Source organism: Danio aesculapii, chromosome 17 (assembly GCF_903798145.1).
Source record: "Danio aesculapii chromosome 17, fDanAes4.1, whole genome shotgun sequence".
NCBI classification, from domain to species: domain Eukaryota; kingdom Metazoa; phylum Chordata; class Actinopteri; order Cypriniformes; family Danionidae; genus Danio; species Danio aesculapii.
Window position 1 is genome coordinate 36,109,301 of NC_079451.1, and position 18,577 is coordinate 36,127,877.

The following is an 18,577-nucleotide window of genomic DNA, read 5'->3' on the forward strand; positions in this document are numbered from 1 at the left end:
CTTATACATGTAGCAAGTAGTTAATGAACACTTTTCCACTTTAAAATAACACTTGAGTTTTACCATTCTTTATGTCGTTCATCTGATCTCCAGGTCAGACAGGAGCACTTTTAGCTTAGCTTAGCAAACATAATAGATTAGATCATAGAGCTTAGATTAGACCAGTACCTGTTAAAGTCATGGTATGGCAGAAAATTTCCTTGATTATTATGCCGTAATGAGAGTATAATTCCTATATGTCAGCCTAGAACATTTTCAAAATTCAATGTAATTACTAAAGAGTCAAGCTTTAAATAGTAACATTATTAAAACTCTTTCAATTATCTATGCTAAGCTAAGCTGAAGTAAATCGATTGTTTCATTAAATGGCACCTATTCTACCCCTTTTTCAAAGTTTAAGATAAGTCTTTTGTGTATCCATTATGTGTCTGTAAAGGTTGCACGTGCCTGTCAGAGTGTGCCTCAATCTCCACCTTGGCACCATCAGATAAACAGCACAGTGACAGACATGAGGGAAAAGGATTATTTGATGTATTTGTTGAGGAGTTAATTAATCGTTACAAAGTTCATGCACACACAGTGTGCGCAATTAACTCTGTACTGTTTTTGCACGTCAAATGTGACAGGACACACATTAAGTGAAGTTTCACAAACTAATTTCGAGAGGAGCACGTGATATGATTGACTGCAGCTGATCACCCATCTACAATCATTAGTTAGCCAATCAGATTAATCCAAACTCACTAGCCTAGCTAGAACTACTCCCTTACCTTCGTTTTCTGAAGAAACCCCCCATCCACCCCTTCTCCTCCTTTACCACGGGGAGCTCTCGAGAACCACCTGATCTCGTACTCCCCTTACATGCTCTATTGACCAGATGGGAGCCCTGGGCTCAACTATCTCCGAGCTCAGGGTTCTCTCCCGGGACAGCATGCCAACCTGCTAACATTTGTCAAACAACATCTAAGTGTAAACTCTTGAATATAGACTGCTGTATGGATATCCGTGAAGTTAATGTGCAAAATAAACCTAATTTAACATCCACAAACCGGTATTGAAACGTGTTTTATAATTGTACTGACACACAGCTGTAGTGATAAAGACGGTAAAATCGCTGTAATTCATTACAAACATGCACTGTTTTAAACTTGTAAAACTCATTCTTGATCACATTTAATGATGCTTGATGATCACAGAGAGCTGAACAGATCTTTTATTCCCGGTTGCTTTGTGTACATCCTGTCTTGTTGATATGATTATTTGTGTTACTACGGAGATATGTAAATATGCAGCTGTCAATCAATTTAGTGGGCGAGGAAACCGCACTCCTGCGTCACATTGCAGTGGGCCTCAAAATGGGAGGGATTTGGATCCTATTTTAACGTCAGGAACTTATAGCCTTTATATTACCCTAATATGACTATACCTACACACAGTTCTGTCCAAACAGCTTACAAAAGATGATTTTCATCATAGACCTTTAAGAAATTACTAAAAAATTTACAGAATCTTGCCATTCAACAAAAAAAGTATAAAAAAAAATGCACTTTGTGAAACCCCCCAACCAACCCCCCAGAAAATACTGTTGCTTGTCAATGGCATTATATCCAACTAATGTCAGATGTCAGTTTTACCTATGATTCCATGGAATGTTATTTCAAACTGTGCCCTTAAGATCCGATTATTTTTTACCAATAAACCATCATGCTAGTCGAGGATCATCTTTGCAACTTTTTTTATTGCAACTGGAAGACAATACATCACAGAAACTTGATGGTAGGATTGGAGGGGAAAATAAAATGAAACAAAAAAAAATTGAATTTGTTGTAGCAATGGACAAAGTGGTATTTACATGAATCAATAAAATTGTTGTCTTTGGCAATATGATTACAAGTCAAAGGAAATACAGAGTGCAATTACGCCTCTATATCGACATATTAGCAGGGTGCACATGCCATCAGACCGAAAAGTTACTTCCATCTAAACAGAATGGCAGTAAACAGGAACCTTTCAATGAAACGTCCAACAACAAAAAACACAATGGGGAAACCAAAACAAAACCAACACTTTGTCTCCTATTAACGTTTTTGGCTGGCTCTTCTTTATGCTTTTCAACGTGTTTCATCTTCCTCAGAAAGAACTATAGAAAGGAAAAGTTACGTAGTGAGTGTTGTCACTGAAAGAAGGCAGTGTATAAAGGACTCATAGCTCTCTCTGCTACTGGTTTCCCAGTCTGAAGCACAATGAACGGATACGTGATATGGCAGATGTCGATAAAGACCAGCAGACGAGATTATAACCGTGTAAATGTGGGAAGGAAACGTCAAGGCATGCCAACTGGAGACATCACATTAACACTCGTGGGTCAGATATAACATTCAACACGCTACGTAGAACATTGGGTCAAACCATCATCGTTATCATCTGATGAACAGGGAAGGCAGTGTGACTTTATGAAACACAGCAATGCAAATATGACTGAGAATATCTAATACATGGGTCTCTGACAGAAATGCTACAACTTATGACCGACATATCAAGTGTGCATGTGTATAGAGTCGTTACAGGCTTTGGCACTGAATCCGTATACGTTAAAACAGTAAAAGTGCAATTCGGTGAGGTCGTGGAAATATATACACTCGCGTTTGCACTGAGCTCACTGTTTCGTTTTTTTGTATTGTCTTTAAGTGCTTAAATATATATGTGTGGAGGCGTAAACGCCCATCTGACTGCCTGTACCGAGAACTGAATCAATACTGATGACTCCTGAACAGTGCTACATGTAAAAAAAAAAAACGAACGGATCCAAAGTCTCGCAGAACAAAATATGGAAGACCCTGAATAAACCACTGACACGCACGTCCGGATTACACATGGAAGAAAAGCAGGCATGAAGCTGGAAGGAGCAGGGGACCGACACTCACTACGAACTTCTCCAAGACGATACGGACATTGACGTAGCGGGGATTCGTTAAGAAGGCCGGCCAGTAGCATAGCCCGAGCCCGAGTCCTCGTATTGCAGAGAGAGTTTCCCAACAGTCAGTGTTTGTCCCTGAAGAAGGTAATTGTTTAGATGCCTGCTTCAACACAAAGGTGATGAGGACAACAAATCCAAATCAAATCTGACATAAACGAAAAAAAACAGAGACTAGACCTATTGGCATAGAAATTAGAGGCGGTGCCTTAGTTCTCTAGGATCTATATTTATATGAAAATAATTCATGCTCCATGCTAAATACATTATTTACCTTACATGAATTTTGATTTTTTTGATTTCTTTTTTTAGAAAAACAAACTGTCTTTTTCTTTACAGAACCCATGCAACACGATTTGGAAAAATCCTGCTGGCTACATTGCTTAAATTAAGAAAGGGAAATGGTCTAGTGTTACTTTTATACAGTGTTTATCCTGACTGGATGAAATTGCTTATTACATCACGAGGGTTTCAAATGAAAAAAAGAGAGATAAAAACATAAACAAACAAACAAACAAACAAACAAACACAAAACAACTCCACAGTCATTGATTCTGCTTTTTAAAACACAATTGGCAGGTATTGTAGCATTAGCTTAGAGTTTTCATTTCCATTGTGCCGAAGAAGAAATATCACCATCTAGGAGAATATCACTCATTTTGATTGCTTACGAAAAAAATAATAAGCTAAAATTGTGGGCAGTTTTGAAAGACTTATCACTTTTGCCTCCAAAAAGCACTTTGACAAAGGCTTATGGCTTTACTCTCATCCCAGTTGAGTCATGATTCATACGAGCCAAACGACAACAACAGACATGAGTGTTTTCCGCATGATGCTGCTGGACTCTTAGAATAGCCAGAGCATCTAGAGGAAGTGACATCACAGAAACTGCTTGAGGATTGTCTTTGGCACTGTCATGTGCTTCTGAAACATCTTATATTAACCAGAGATTGGTATAACTTACAATTATCGCTAAAGGTGTGGTCACATTTATCGAAAAATTCTAGGGAAGTTCAGTCATTCCAAGTGTGCATGTCCATATTTTGGCAGCACTGGTTCTGGAAGTATTGTCCCATTTATTTTTCCTGAAGGCATTTAAAAAAGTTTTTGTTAAAGCATTATAAGTTATAAGAGAGTCACATTATAATCTTTGATTTGAGGCACAAAAAAAGTATATGAATATTTGACAAAAAGTGGATTACAAATCACATGAAACATTGCGAATGACATAAAAAAGAGAAATATAACACTTTTTATATTTAAATGGTTGTTTGTGACTATATAATCACTATACATTTCAGGTTTATTGCCTAAATATACAAATAATTAAGTATTTTCATAGCATGATGAGATTAAATCAACTGCAGTGCTTTTTTTGGAGTAGGCGGAGCTAAAGATGTATGTGTGCCTTGCTGTCTGTTACGCTAATTAGGGAATGTTTTGTAATGCATCGAGGGTAATTTAGTTTTTCTGCACAAATGTTATTATTAAACATAATTGTTTAGTCACATCCATGTGAACAAGGCTTATTGTTACTGTGGGCTACTGTTAAAAATCAATTTCCCTGTTGAGAAAGAGTTTTTACTTGTTAGAACTAGTCTGATCTCATGAGGAAAGCAACTAAACGTAATTGTTACGTTTTGTCAGTTTCATGGCTAATTTATATGAATTCCTAAATGTATGATTTTAAAAAGGAGGTGTAGCACACAATGCCACTCTAAAACCCAGCCCTCAGTGGGAGATAAGCAAATCGATCTAAATTGTACGAACGAGATCATATGAATTCATACGAATAAAGGCTGATTTATACCCACGGCCCTGCCTTGCACCTAGTTGTGCATTTATACTTCTGCATGCTGTTTGTGTTGCTTTGCAAAAGCTAGCTGGCAGTAGGCTTAAATGTTACTCTGTGACGAGTTTCTTCGCGGGTGTTTTGTTTTTTCTGAACGCTACCTTAATGTACAAGTAGCTAAATCTCACTCATTCTGAGGCAGGAACTGGTGGACGTGCAACAACTTTAATTACAAGATAAACACAAAAAAGTTTTCATCTAGAGCTCCTTAACGGGACTCGACACTTGTAAACACTCGGTTTCGCGCGGCTCTCGGTCTTGCCCACACTGGTCACAGCCACCAAGCTGACCAATCAAAGAGCTTGTGCTACGTGTCGTTGTGACGTGTAGTTACATTTTTTGAGAGGTGTGTGTCAGCATCGGCGTCAGCCACGGCGAGGGCTATGCGACCGCTCAAAGGCAGAAGTATAACTCAGCCTGTAGCCACTAAGTCAAAAAGTTATGAATTGCTGTGAGATGGCGTTGATCAGAACCAACTGTTGCTTCTGATAAGAATGAAAAAAAGTAGCACCATGCAGATTTCGCTCGTATTCACTTCAGTCATGTGAATTTGCCACACTGACCAACAGAACAGCTGCTTGTATGAAAGTGCCCTCTGTGTTAGCTGAACTTCTACACATCTCAAAACTGCAGAAAGTTTTTGTAGATAAAATCTCACAAATGTGACCACACCTTGAAGAGTGTTGCAGGCTGGATGAGATCTTCAAAATTTGTCAGTGAGGGCCTTTTACACGATAACATATTCATTTGCATTTTACTTGTTCATTTACACAACAATGGCATATGTGGACTGAAAATTCATCAATTTTAAAACACTTTGGAAATGTTTTGGAAAACGCCACTGTTGTTGCATCCATGTAAATGCACATAACGAGAATCTGTGAAAACAGTGATGTCATGCATGTGCATAGTACATGCTTAGGGATGTGTCGATTAACCACGGACTTGAACAAACATGAACAACAATGGCGAAATACATGGTTGTGTTGTTGTTGCTTAAGTGTTTGTTAACGCTTAATTAACAAAGTGTGTATTGTATACTTCACATTACCACCAATCATATAGGCTACACACTGCAAATTCTACATACACACCAATGAGCCGTCGCAGACATATCATCACTTCCCTACAAGAACGGTTTACTAGGGGACAGTGCCAAATACTTGCCTGGCAAATGTAATACAGTGTGTTTGGGTCATTTTTGTGGATATATGTAAACCAGGGCAGTTTTGAAAATGTTATCGTGTAAAGCTGAATCTTTTTTCAAATGCAAAGGAAAAACATTTCAGTTTTTGACTACATCATTGCCACATAAACGTAGCCTAAAACTCATAGTGTTCACACATGCCACTCAGCATCTGTTGAACTGTCAACTTATGACGCCACATAGTTTTCCATTAAACTTCATCATAATTGTCCCAAAATGTTAACATACAAAAACATCACCTTAGGCTGGAGGATTGTGTATTGTGCATCTTTGAGAGAAAAAAATGTGTCTTTCTGTGGCTAGAATGAAGTTTGTTTTGATTGAGACCAATAGTAATACAGATTCTCTTTACATATGCTCTGTTCTCTAGAACAATCAACTTCAAACCTTTGGTCACACTTTACAATAAGGTTTCACTAGTTAACGTAATGCCGAGTTCAGACTGCACGATTTTCAAAAAAGTCATGTCACAGATGCTTTCACACTGCATGACTATCTGGGGTAGCGTTCGGTTGGTGCTGTGTTTACACTGTAGGATGGATCGGCGACAGGGGGTTTCCACACTGCATGACTTTACAATAGGAAGAAATGCAGACAACTTTTGTCTCAGTCTGCAATCTACATCTTACAACCAAACCAAACACACGCGAGAAGTGACATGAAAACAAAGTGAGGTCACGTAGTATATCTTTTGTTTTTAACTACATCAGGCATGACCAACCCTGTTCCTGGAGACTGACCTTTCTGCAGATTTCAGTTGCAACCCATATCAAACACACCCACCTGTAAGTGCTGTTCAGGTCCTAATTAATTGGTTCAGGTGTGTTTGATCAGGGTTGGAGCTGAACTTTGCAGGAAAAAAGATCTCCAGGAACAGGGTTGAGCACTACTAAACTACATAATGAAAAAAGAAGCCTTTAGTGGGATAGAAAATGTACTTATTTTGCTCACTTGACTTTGAAGGGAATTAGCAATTTCTCCTTAACTTTCTTTCTGTTTTTACCCAGTATTGCTCAGATGGCATGTCAAACAGACATGGGTGATCCTGCCAAATTTACACTAGTTTTTCCTCCATTTCTTGAGTCCAAATAGACAGAAAAAAAGCCCTTTTAACTTCTCCCGCAACCTCCCGCTGGCCTGCAGATACCCACACTAGTGGATGCTGCTCTCTCATTGGCTGTAGGTGATGGAGGAGATGTTATTTTCACTCAAAACACTTTTCACACGGCATGATTCTGAATCACAGACAGCTCCAGATATTTAGCATGCCAAATATCTCACGGGCGTCAGCGACTTATCAGCGATTCTCTCAGATGGCGTCTTTGATGGTTCACAATGTGTGGTTGTTATTCAGGTGTATGAGCCCCGATTTGCCTGTGATTTCAGGCATTTGTTGATGAATTCTCAAAACCTGTTAGCCACAGTCGAGTCAAAATCAGGGCTAAAATCATGCAGTCTGAACTTGGCATTGGCTAATTTATTTACTAACATTAACTAATTCTGAACAATACCAATCAAGCAGTAGTCCTCAACCATCGGCCCGCGGACCGGTACCGATCGATGGATTAATTGGTACTGGGCCGCACAAGAAATCATTCATTATTTCCGTTTCATTTATTATCTGAGTATGAGCGATCTTTTATTTTGAAAAGTCTTTTATTTTAGAAAATAAGCGTATTCTCTCGTTTACATCTCGGTCACTTGAGCACCCAAATTTAACCCACAAGCAGCAAAATGAGTAAGAAACAGACGTTTCTTTGTTAAGGGGAAAATGCCCAGTGAGGGACCTGCAAACTGCCAAGGAATGAATTCATAACCCATTTGTCAACAAATCAGGTGAATCCACCATGGCTGTGCAAGAAGATCAACTGATGGAAATCGCAAATGACGGCGCCCATTTAGGAGTCGTTCGTAGATCACGTCTTTTCTAGAGTTCGCACAAGTTTGTTGTTTCCAATGACACGCTCACACCTTTCAGATGCACCCAGTAGAATGAATCCCGGGAGCGCACCTCAAGTCACGTGACAAGAATTGACCGAAAGCTTCATGCTTTGTATGGAATATGCACATTTAGGTAGACTAATTATCTCACAGAACACCCAAAAACTGCAATGCTTTGTAATTTTTTCCTTAAAACTTGTACCAGAGTGACAGCAATTTTTTGTCAGCTTGTCATCCTCTGAGAAAATGTTTGATGGTTGCCTGGCAACCTACAAACCAACCCCCTACCGCCTCAGCCCAGTCCGCAGTAAAATTGTTAAGCGTTGACCGGGCTGCGGTGATAAAAAGGTTGAGGACCACTGCAGTAAAGCATTTATTAATTATAGTTCAACATTTACTAAAGTATTATTAACACTCAAATGCTTGTTAACATTAAATAATGCACCATGAACTAACAATGAACGACTGTACTATCATTAACTAATGTTAACTAACTAGAACAAATACTTTAATAAATGTATTGTTCATTGTTTGTTCATGTTAATAAATGCAGTAACTAACATTAACTAATATAACCTTATTGTAAAGTGTTACCAAACAGTTTAATTCTTGAAGTGAACTACATCTATGGCTATTAGATTACCTATTTTGATAGGACTGCTGTCATAACATGTCTGATGTGTGAACATTTCTCATCCCGCCTTGAGAACTACTCCGTCAATCTGCACCACAAATTTAGGAAGAAGCTTCAGAACTTTTAGTGGTTTTGCTGTCTTTGACAGAGGGGGGCATAGCAAATTTTGCTGTCACTTTTTTTTTTGTCGTCTCTCATTCGAATGAAATAATTTCCTAAAAAAGGGAAGGCTATGGCTTCAATCTCCGTAGATTAAAAAGAAAAGAAAAACGACAACACAATAAAATAAGCAAATTAAAACAAGGAACCCTCAGTAAAATGTCACCTATAAAGATAGGAAAACAAAGTGATTGTTGATATTGCCACAAATCAGTAGAATTCACCTGATGTCCTGGAAAAAAATAGTAAATTCTATTCAAAGTGATGTTTTTTTCCCTCTACAATACAGTCTGTTCATTATTTTTGCTCTTTCTGCCCCTTTGCCGTCCGGTTGGTGATATTGTTCAAACAGGCCCGAACTCCTGCCAAATGAAGCAGGGATCCGGCGGCCTCCTTCATCTCCTCGTCGTCACTTTCCGGAGGCTTTTCCGTGCGCCTCTTTTTTAGAGGAAGAGTGTCACTGGCCACTCTCTGTTTGACTTTTGTCAAAAGTTGCCGTTTCTTGTGCTGGGCCAGAGCGAGGGCGTCCACTGACCACTCCTTGGGCTCCTTCTTGATTTTACTCTTGTCGTCATCCTCCGCATCGCTGCCGGTCTCATTAGTGTGGAAGTTGAGCTCACTTCCCTCACACTGCGCCTCCTCTTCAGCATCCGAGCCGGAAGATTTGGCGAAACTGTAGGTGTGGTCCTCCTTGGGGTCGCTGGTGGCCAGTGGAGAGTTTTGAGTGGGTTCAGTGTCACTGGTGATTCTGTATCCCAGTACTGACCTGTGAACAGAAGAGAGACGCATTAGTGCACATGCGGTTCCTGTTGTGCTCCGCGAGTGCTCAGTGAAACAAATGAACTACATGAGCTTACTGTGTAATTATTTCATGGAGCTGCTTGTAATTATGCTACTATGGTAATTAATTATAATAATATGTGTAATATGGACACTCTGGATGGATGGTTTGCTTCTTTTTTTTCCTCTCGCACAGATGGCAATAACCTCTGGAACAGATGAATACATTTGTTCTGTTTGTTATGATATAAAGTGGGTAAATCTATAAAAACTGTCAGGGTCATATTTTAGAAATAAATAGAAATAAAATAAATTTGTTCTAATTTAAATGTTGGTACAATGGTGGCTCCGTGGTTAGCACTGGTTTGAGCCCCAGCAGGGTCAGTTGGCGTTTCTGTGTGCAGGTGAATTGAATAAACTAAATTGGCCGTAGTATATGTGTGTGAATGTGAGTGTGTATGGGTGTTTCCCAGTACTGGGGTGCAGCTGGAAGGGTATCCGCTGCGTAAAACATATGCTGGATACGATAGCGGTTCATTCCATTGTGGCGATGAATAAAGGGACTAAGCCGAAGGAAAATAAATGAATGAATGAATGTAAATGTTTAGTTACAACACAGCAATGCTTCATTTATTGATTTGAAAATTCAGTAAAACAGTGATATTTTAAATTATTATCTAAATGTAAAAACAACTAATTTCTAATTTTTGTACTGTAATTTATTCCTCTAATATCAACGCTGAATTTTCAGTAGCCCTCACTGTAACTTGATACTCCAGAATTGTATTTTTATCATTTTTAACTAAATCTTATAATGAATAAAAAAAAAAAATTCTAAAGGAAAGTCATTTTTTTTATTTATATAAATCTTTTCATTCTTAGTTTCTCTGAATTTATTACTGCATGTGTTTGAGAATAATGTTGCTATTTAGAGCAATTTGTTGTGACTGAAAGGCAGGCTTATTCCTTCAAATACTGATTTCTTAACTCTTCTGAAGTTAAAGGGTTAATAAATTAGATAATTTATTTTAGCCTCCAGAATCTGCCCATTTTGGTGTCAGAGCACAGTGTAGCAGTTTTTGTAGCATGTTCCTTTAAATGTAAATGAGCTGCTTCTCCCCACCCACCGTTCCCACGTGCGTGTCTGCTTTGCCAGCATTACATCGGATAAACAGAAGTCAGTGATAGGGACAGAAACGGAAATGATGAGTCACACACATATTCCATTTGCAGTACACACACACACTCACACATGTCAGCATCAACGTTTCCCATTCACTTTGTCTGTTGTCGCTGCTTCAATGGCGTTGATTGCTGCAGAAGTTGGGAATTTCTCAAGTTTTCAAGCACCAATGGAAATGTCAGCTAATTTTTGCTTTATGCAAATACCACAGCTCAGACAGTAGCCGACTGCAGACTAATTTCATTGGCTAAAGCTGCTATGAAGATCGCGTCCACCCAAGCATTGACGCCGAAGCCCCGTGTGAATGCACGTTAGCATTTACTGACACCATGTGGCTGTGGTGATTTTAGCGGTTAAGTATTACATAGCGATTTTACTGTATTTAATACAAAAATGCTATATTTTAAAAAGTTTTAAACTTGTAAAACTTATACAATCACAAAGAGTTGGAACAAATATTTTAACCCCAGTTTCTTTGCACAAAATGTTCTGTGGACATGTTATTATAGAAACATGGCCCCTGATTTGAATGATATTACTCGATTGAATGGGCGTTATCAGTGGTTATCAGCGGATAGACATGGGCCAGTAGGGGCTGTTATCATCCATCCACATGGTAATCAGCTATAGATCACATATGGCTGCTGCCAAAAGTGAATTATTTATATTATTTATAAAATTTTCCATTAATTGTATTTTATTAAAGGGCATCTATGGTAAAAAATCTACTTTTCAAGCTGTTTGGACAGACATATGTGCATGTATGGTGTATAGACCGACATATTGGGGTGATATAAGCACACCCAGTGCTTTTTTTTCAATTTATCAACATAAAAAAAGGTGGACCAATTGGAGCGGTTTTCAGATCGGCCGCAACTTTATGTAAAAGTGCGGTCCCCCTGACCACCAATATTGATTGACAGGCACGTCATCATATCCTCAGTTTGTTGATTCACGTCCACCATTTTCAGGGTGAGTTGAAGCAATATCACTAAAGGAACACCCTAGCTCTATTTTTAGATGCAAGGCTCATTGGGCTCAACACAAGATCAATATTCTCCACATTATCGCTCTAATCGGAATTATTGGTTGTATCTTTAGGTAGGTTTGCAAACATGTGTACTTCTCATTGAGTCTACCTTATACTTCAGCCGTTTACATTTCTCGCGATCACAGAAGCTCCCTGTGATCTTAACTAGGTGCTGCTACACCTGACGCTGTGCCATGCATTTTAGAATTCTAAACATAGGTTTCTATCAGGGTACACACAACAGCGCGAGGATTCGGGACACTTCATATTTCTGCCGTGCTACAGAGAGTGTCTGGTGTGGCGTGTCGCGGCTTTGAGCGACGCATCCCGTGAAACTAGCACAAAGTTGGCTGTAAAACTATACATAGACACAAATGATTTTGTACTATCTCCTTGGACTGTGTCCGAGTCGTATATGTACGACTGACTGCTGATCCTCTCACTCCTGCTCCTTCTCTCAGTCTGCCCAAACACAAAGCGGGTGAGCTCATGGCTCCGCCCCCTTGTTACGTTGGGCGGGAAGCCGAAACTAATCTACATGTGAAGCAACACACCCCTAAATCAGAGAACTGTGGACACGCCCCTAACATGACACTTTTTAACACATAATAAAAAAATCTGAATTGTGTTTTGAACTGAACCTAAACTGGCACACTCAGAAGAACCATAATATTAATATTACATCATAAAAAAGAGGTAAACTATGTGCCCTTTAACGTCTACCCCAACCCTAAACCCAATCGTCACAGTAATGTAAAAACAGATCTGGATCTGGAGTCTTCTCTATTAGAATAACTGATTAACCATGTGAATGAATGATAACAGCCTTCTGAGCCTACTAGTAGGCGCAGAAGGCCCCTACTGGCCCATTTCTATCAGCTAATAACCATTGATAACCTCCATTTAATCGAGTGATAAAATTTGAAGCGGGTGGCCTGTCAATCAATTCAGTGGGCGGGGAAAACCACACTCCTACATTGCAGTGAGGCTTAAAATCATTGGGATTTGGATCCTATTTTAATGTCAGGTAATTTTAAACAGAGACTTGTTGGGTTTATATCACACCAATTTGAGAGTGGACCCACTATACCTGCACACAGTTCTGTCCAAATAGCGTACAATAGTTAATATTTTCATCATAGGTGCCCTTTATAACACTGGATATGACAGACACACCTACATATAGGATAAAATATTACAACTGCAAACACATTTGTTCTTATATTTGATGTGTATTTGTAAACACCGCAGCCTACATGTACACCTGCAAGTGCCTCATCCTAAAATGTAAAAAATAAATAAATAAGTAAAAATAAAACAATTAAACATTTGTCTCTGAAAGACACTTGAGCCTTTGAAGCACCTCTTCAGCAGGCCAACAACCATCGTTAAAAAGCGAATTAATTGGTGGATTACAAAACTCTCCACTTTCTGGTAAAATAATATGAGGAAATAAATGGCAAATAAAGACAGTTTTGCTCCATTTAAGCCTCTTGTCCTCGGAAACAGTAATGAAGTGTCTTTTCAATGATGCTTGTTTTGTGCTTCTGGTCACAGTTTATACAGCGGTGGCTCTGAGTGACAAAGAAGATCCTGCCGCGCTTTGCAGAAATGCTAAAACTCCCTCTGTGCTTCGAAAAATAATCCTAAGAGCTTTTCCCCTTCCTGCCTCATATGTGCATTTATGACTCATAAATTATAGCCACAGCACAGCAGGCTAAAGAAACTGCTTCAATAATTAATGCTTAAATGCAGTGTCACTCATTTTAAAGAGGCGAAGAGGGTGTTTTACTCTGTGGACTGAACTGCAGCCTGTCAAATCACGATATGGACATCATACAGCATCTGAGAGACTGTGTGTGTGTGTGTTTGTGTGTTCTGGTTTAATTGGTTTACAAAGACGCAAAATTGTATAATGACATGGGTATTACACTGTTAAGGTGGTTTACAGGGACATGCCCAGTGTCCTCATAATTCGAAATGCTTAAAATTCATACTTAATGGGGTATTTTGACATCCACATTTTTATGTGAGGATTGGGTTTTGGGGTAGGGGTATGGTTTTTACAGTATAAAATACATTACATCTATGAGAGTCCTCGTAATCCACATATTTAAGTGTGTGTTTGTGTGTGTGTGCAGTAAAATTAAATGAATGCTCTTATCATAAATGAGCTAATCTGACAAATTTATAAGGTCAGGCCTTTGTTTTAAGCTAATAAAATAATCTTAAGAAGAGAAAAAAGTATTGTTCATTATATATTATGTAGAACAATATGATATTATCTGCATGACAGTTATTTTTTTGGTTAGTTGCAAAATCTAAAAATAAATCAATAAACATATATATACATAACATATATATATATACACATATTATGGTATGTTTATACATGTTTATTTACAGTTGAAGTCAGAATTATTCGACCCCTGTTTATTTTTTCCCCAAATTTCTGTTTAACAAGAGAGATTTCTTTCAACACATTTCTAAACATAATAGTTTTAATAACTCATTTCTAATAAATGATTTATTTTATCTTTGCCATGATGATAGTAAATAATATTTTACTAGATACTTTTCAAGACACTTCTATACAGCTTAAAGTGACATTTAAAGGCTTAACTAGGTTAATTAGGGTAACTAGGCAGGTTAGGATAATTAGACAGGTTATTGTATAATAATGGTTTATTCTGTAGACTATTGAAAAAATATATAGCTTAAAGGGCCTAATAATTTTGACCTTAAAATTATTTTTAAAAAATTTAAAACTGCTTTTATTCTAGCCGAAATAAAACAAATAAGACTTTCTCCAGAAGAAAAAAATATCAGACATACTGTGAAAATTTCCTTGCTCTGTTAAACATCATTTGGGAAATATTTAATAAAGAAAAACAAATCAAAGGGGGGGTAAATAATTCTGACCAACTGTATGTTTATATGTATTTTAATGTTAAATCAGGGTGCAAATTACAGGGGGGTTTTGGGGGATTGACCCATCTAAATAACACTTGATCCCCCCTGAAGGATGTAAAAACAAGATTATTGGGGGGGTCCTTTAATGCTGAGAAATATTTCACTCTGATATTTATTTTAAATAATAATGTTATTAATTAAAATAACAGATAATATAAATGTACATTTGACCACCCTAAAACCATTATGAAAGCATAATCGAGCCCATTTGTCTATTCTAGGAATCTGAAATTGGATGATCTAGAGCAGCAATAGACATCGTGTTCACAAGACTTTGTTTTCTCGTAAAATAGTTGTTTGTATCTACATTTAGCCTGAAAGTAAAGTCAAATTAGATGCATAATAACGTTTGTAGTTTGACCTACAGTAACATCTGAAATAGCTAATCAGAGAATCATGTAGCTAAGAATACACTAGGCCTAAATATCCCTCAAAACGCTGAAAACTCAAACGCGTTTTATTAATAAATTCGATTTAATTCAAAATAAATGCATAAACTTACTGAAAAAAGTTGACCCTCCTGATCATCAGTGTATAATTTGCACACTGTGTTAAATAATAATAAATTGCCAATACTAAATATTTGTAAGTTAATATAAATTATTAATATTAACAGTATTTTTAAATAAAAAAAATCTAAGGTTATTATAGGTAAGTACAGCTAAAACCATATTTTACTTGCAATAAAATAAATGTAATAAACTGTAAATAAAATTATGTACTAAACGAGTGTGTGTGTGTGGGGGGGGGGGTGTTCATAAAAAAACTATACAGACCTTTAAAACAAAAAACAAAAAAAGAGAGAGGAAAAAAAACTAACTCACTAAAAATTGCGGCAACACGATGGCTCAGTGGTTAGTATGGATGTTTCCCAGTACTGGGTTGCAGCTGGATGGGCATCTGCTATGTAAATCATATACTTGATACGTTGGCGGGACTAAGCCGAAGGAAAAAATAAAAATAAATTTATATTGGATGAAACATCACCTTGAAATGTTATAAGGGGCTGTAACCACACACACAGACACACACCCTATTTTAACAGGTTATTGTTTTTGTTTCTTCAAAGCGTGTATTGCTTCACTTTGTGACCAGGCTAAACTCTGAACCCATTAGCACTCAGTTGAGGGGACATGCTGTACTGTAGGTGTAGGGTTTTGCAGTGCACAGACGCCAGAATGCAGTACCTGAGGGCCCAAGCTTATGAATGTTTCACAGCGAGACAGTCTGTCCACGCATTCGGTCATGCCATTAAAAAAAAATTTGTGTTTGTGATCAATTATTCATGTCACATCATGTATGCAAGGTCAAGGCTTTAGCCTGAGTAGCCTGATGTCTGTCAATGACCTGAGGAAACCTGCAATCGGACATCAAGGAGAGTCAAGGCAATGCAGTGCAAGCATGATTCAGATTGGCCGATAAGTCTGTCAATCATGTAAGGAGTCAGCGGAAGGACAGGACTGACCTGACAGCAGCTGTCCTGCTGACGATGGGGTTGATGGGAAGGGGTCGGATTCCTGGGAAGAGGCCCTGGCTCATCATTCGAGCTCCGTTCTGGATCACTCCCTGAGGAACTGTAAAGAAAACACAGAGAATTTCTGTTAATATAAATATGCCTGTAGACATAGAGTAGATTCAAATGAGCAAGACTATCTTTAAGCAGTTAGAAATCAATTCTGCAAGATTGAAAGGTTGAAATCTTCCTGTTGTTTTAAATAAGACTTAAAGGAACACTCCATGGTTTTATCATTTCTGAATCCATTCAGCCCATCTCCGGGTCATGGTTTGAGCAGTTTTAGCTTAGCTTAGCTTAGATCATTGATTCAGATTAGACCATTAGCATCCCACTCAAAAATGACCAAAGAGTTTTGATAATTTTCCTATTTAAAGCTTGACACGTCTGTCCCAGCAGGCACAGGACGTCAACATGATGTCAGTTTGAGGTTGTACCACACGTCGTGGGACTTTGCATTTTGCATGGAAATGAAAATCGGGTTGACGTCAGAACCCAATGTCAGGCTGGCATCAATGTCTAACGTCAGACAGATGTTGCATTTTGGTTATTACAATGCAACCTAAAAACAACAAAATATCGTTGTGTGGACCTTACCACTATGACGTCTATCAGATGTTGGATTTTGGACACCATACCTGATGAATAAATGTCAGTATTTGACATCAATATAACACTTGCTTATGAGGTTGGTTTAATGTTGCATTTTGGTTATTTTCCAACATAACCTAAAAACAACCATATACAACGACGTTATTTCATGTTGTTATTGGACGTCAAAATAACATTGTCCTTAGACACTGACGACCTAAATCTAATCTAATGTTAACATCTTTTGACGTTGTATGTCTGCTAGGTGGAGTTGCATTGTGTACTAAGACTGACAGATTTTCAAAGTTGCTATTATCTAGGTCGATATGGCTAGAAACTCTACTCCCATTTACTGGTCCTTGATTATTACGCCAGTATGACAGCTTACAGCCATATCGACCTAGAAAATTTTCACTTTTAAAAAATTCACACTTTTCATTTACGTCAGTCATTGTACACAATATAGCCACAAAAGAGTCAAGGTGTAAATAAGAAAATTTTGAACGCTCTTTGGTCATTTTTGAGGGACATGATCTAATCTGGTTTAATGATATAACCCAAGATAAAAGTGCTCCTGCCATACCCAGAGACCAGCTGAATTGATTAAAAATGATCAAACTCAACTGTTTAAGATGAGCGTATTTTCAAAAAAGTGTTTTCCTTAAAACAAACATGAGCTACCCATGCATAATCGCTAATTTTAATCTGTCCAGTTTGCTTTTCAGCCTCTAAATAACACACAAAAGTTGTAGATACATTAGTAAGTCAGTTTACAGGCAGCATGGACTGCAAAACTCCACTGGACTGAATGACAAATGTCAGCATTATGCTACAGTAAAATAAAGTGCTCTTTATATTTAGTATGGTTAGTCAAATGTTTGAAAGAGTAAAGACTGAAAATACTGTCAAAGTTTCCATACTCAAGAAACAACAACAAACCCAATGGAAAATCAATCTTTTTTGTAGTTTCCAAAGAAATGGGGGAAGAAAGTCTCCCAGTTAAGGCATAAAATAGAAAGCAAGACTGCAATTTTTTCCAGGTCTGGTAAATTGGTTTGCTGGTTTTCCAGAAAAGCGGGCTGTTATTCAGCTGTTTGTACATATACTCCCATGTAATGCTGAGAATATTAAAAGCTAAATGTGCTCACTTTATTGAGTTTTATAGCTTATATATTGAGTATTGAGTTTTATAACATGTGCTGTTTTAAATGAATATCAAACATTTTCATCATGATTTCCAGTAGACACCAACTAAAATGTATTTTGCTGGAACAGTAGGCTATATAACAAAAATCCTAATATTTAGTATGCTTTCTGTGTATATTTTTTGTGTATGATGTTACTATTAGAAGTAAAAATTGAACAAGGACACCAAAATGGGATCTCATTCATTCATTTTCTTTTCGGCTTAGTCCCTTTATTAATCAGGGGTCACCACAGTGGAATGAACCGCCAACTTATCCAGCATATGTTTTACGCAGTGGATGTCCTTCCAGCTGCAACCTATCACTGGGAAACACCCATACATTCTCATTCACACACTTACACTACAGACTATTTAGCTTACCCAATTCACTGCATGTCTTTGGACTTGTGGGGGAAACTGGAGCACCTGGAGGAAACCCACGCGAACACGGGGAGAACATGCAAACTCCACACAGAAACGCCAACTGACCCAGCCGAGGCTCAAACCAGCAACCTTCTTGCTGTGAGGCGAGAGCGCTACCCACTGCGCCATCG

The 18,577-nt window shown here is 38.0% G+C and overlaps 1 protein-coding gene across 3 annotated transcripts in view; it reads right to left on the reverse strand.

Moving 5' to 3' along the window:
- Window positions 1-7,984: 7,984 nt before the first annotated feature.
- foxn3 (forkhead box N3) overlaps window positions 7,985-18,577 on the reverse strand; it is a 186,015-nt gene continuing 175,422 nt past the window's right edge. For all 3 annotated transcript variants that reach the window (XM_056476345.1, XM_056476347.1, XM_056476346.1), the window contains exons 5-6: window positions 16,199-16,307; window positions 7,985-9,533 (exon numbers count right to left, since the gene is read on the reverse strand). In XM_056476345.1, the coding sequence (XP_056332320.1) occupies window positions 9,065-9,533; window positions 16,199-16,307 (578 nt within the window). In that variant the 3' untranslated portion in view covers window positions 7,985-9,064. The remainder of the gene's footprint in view (window positions 9,534-16,198; window positions 16,308-18,577) is intronic.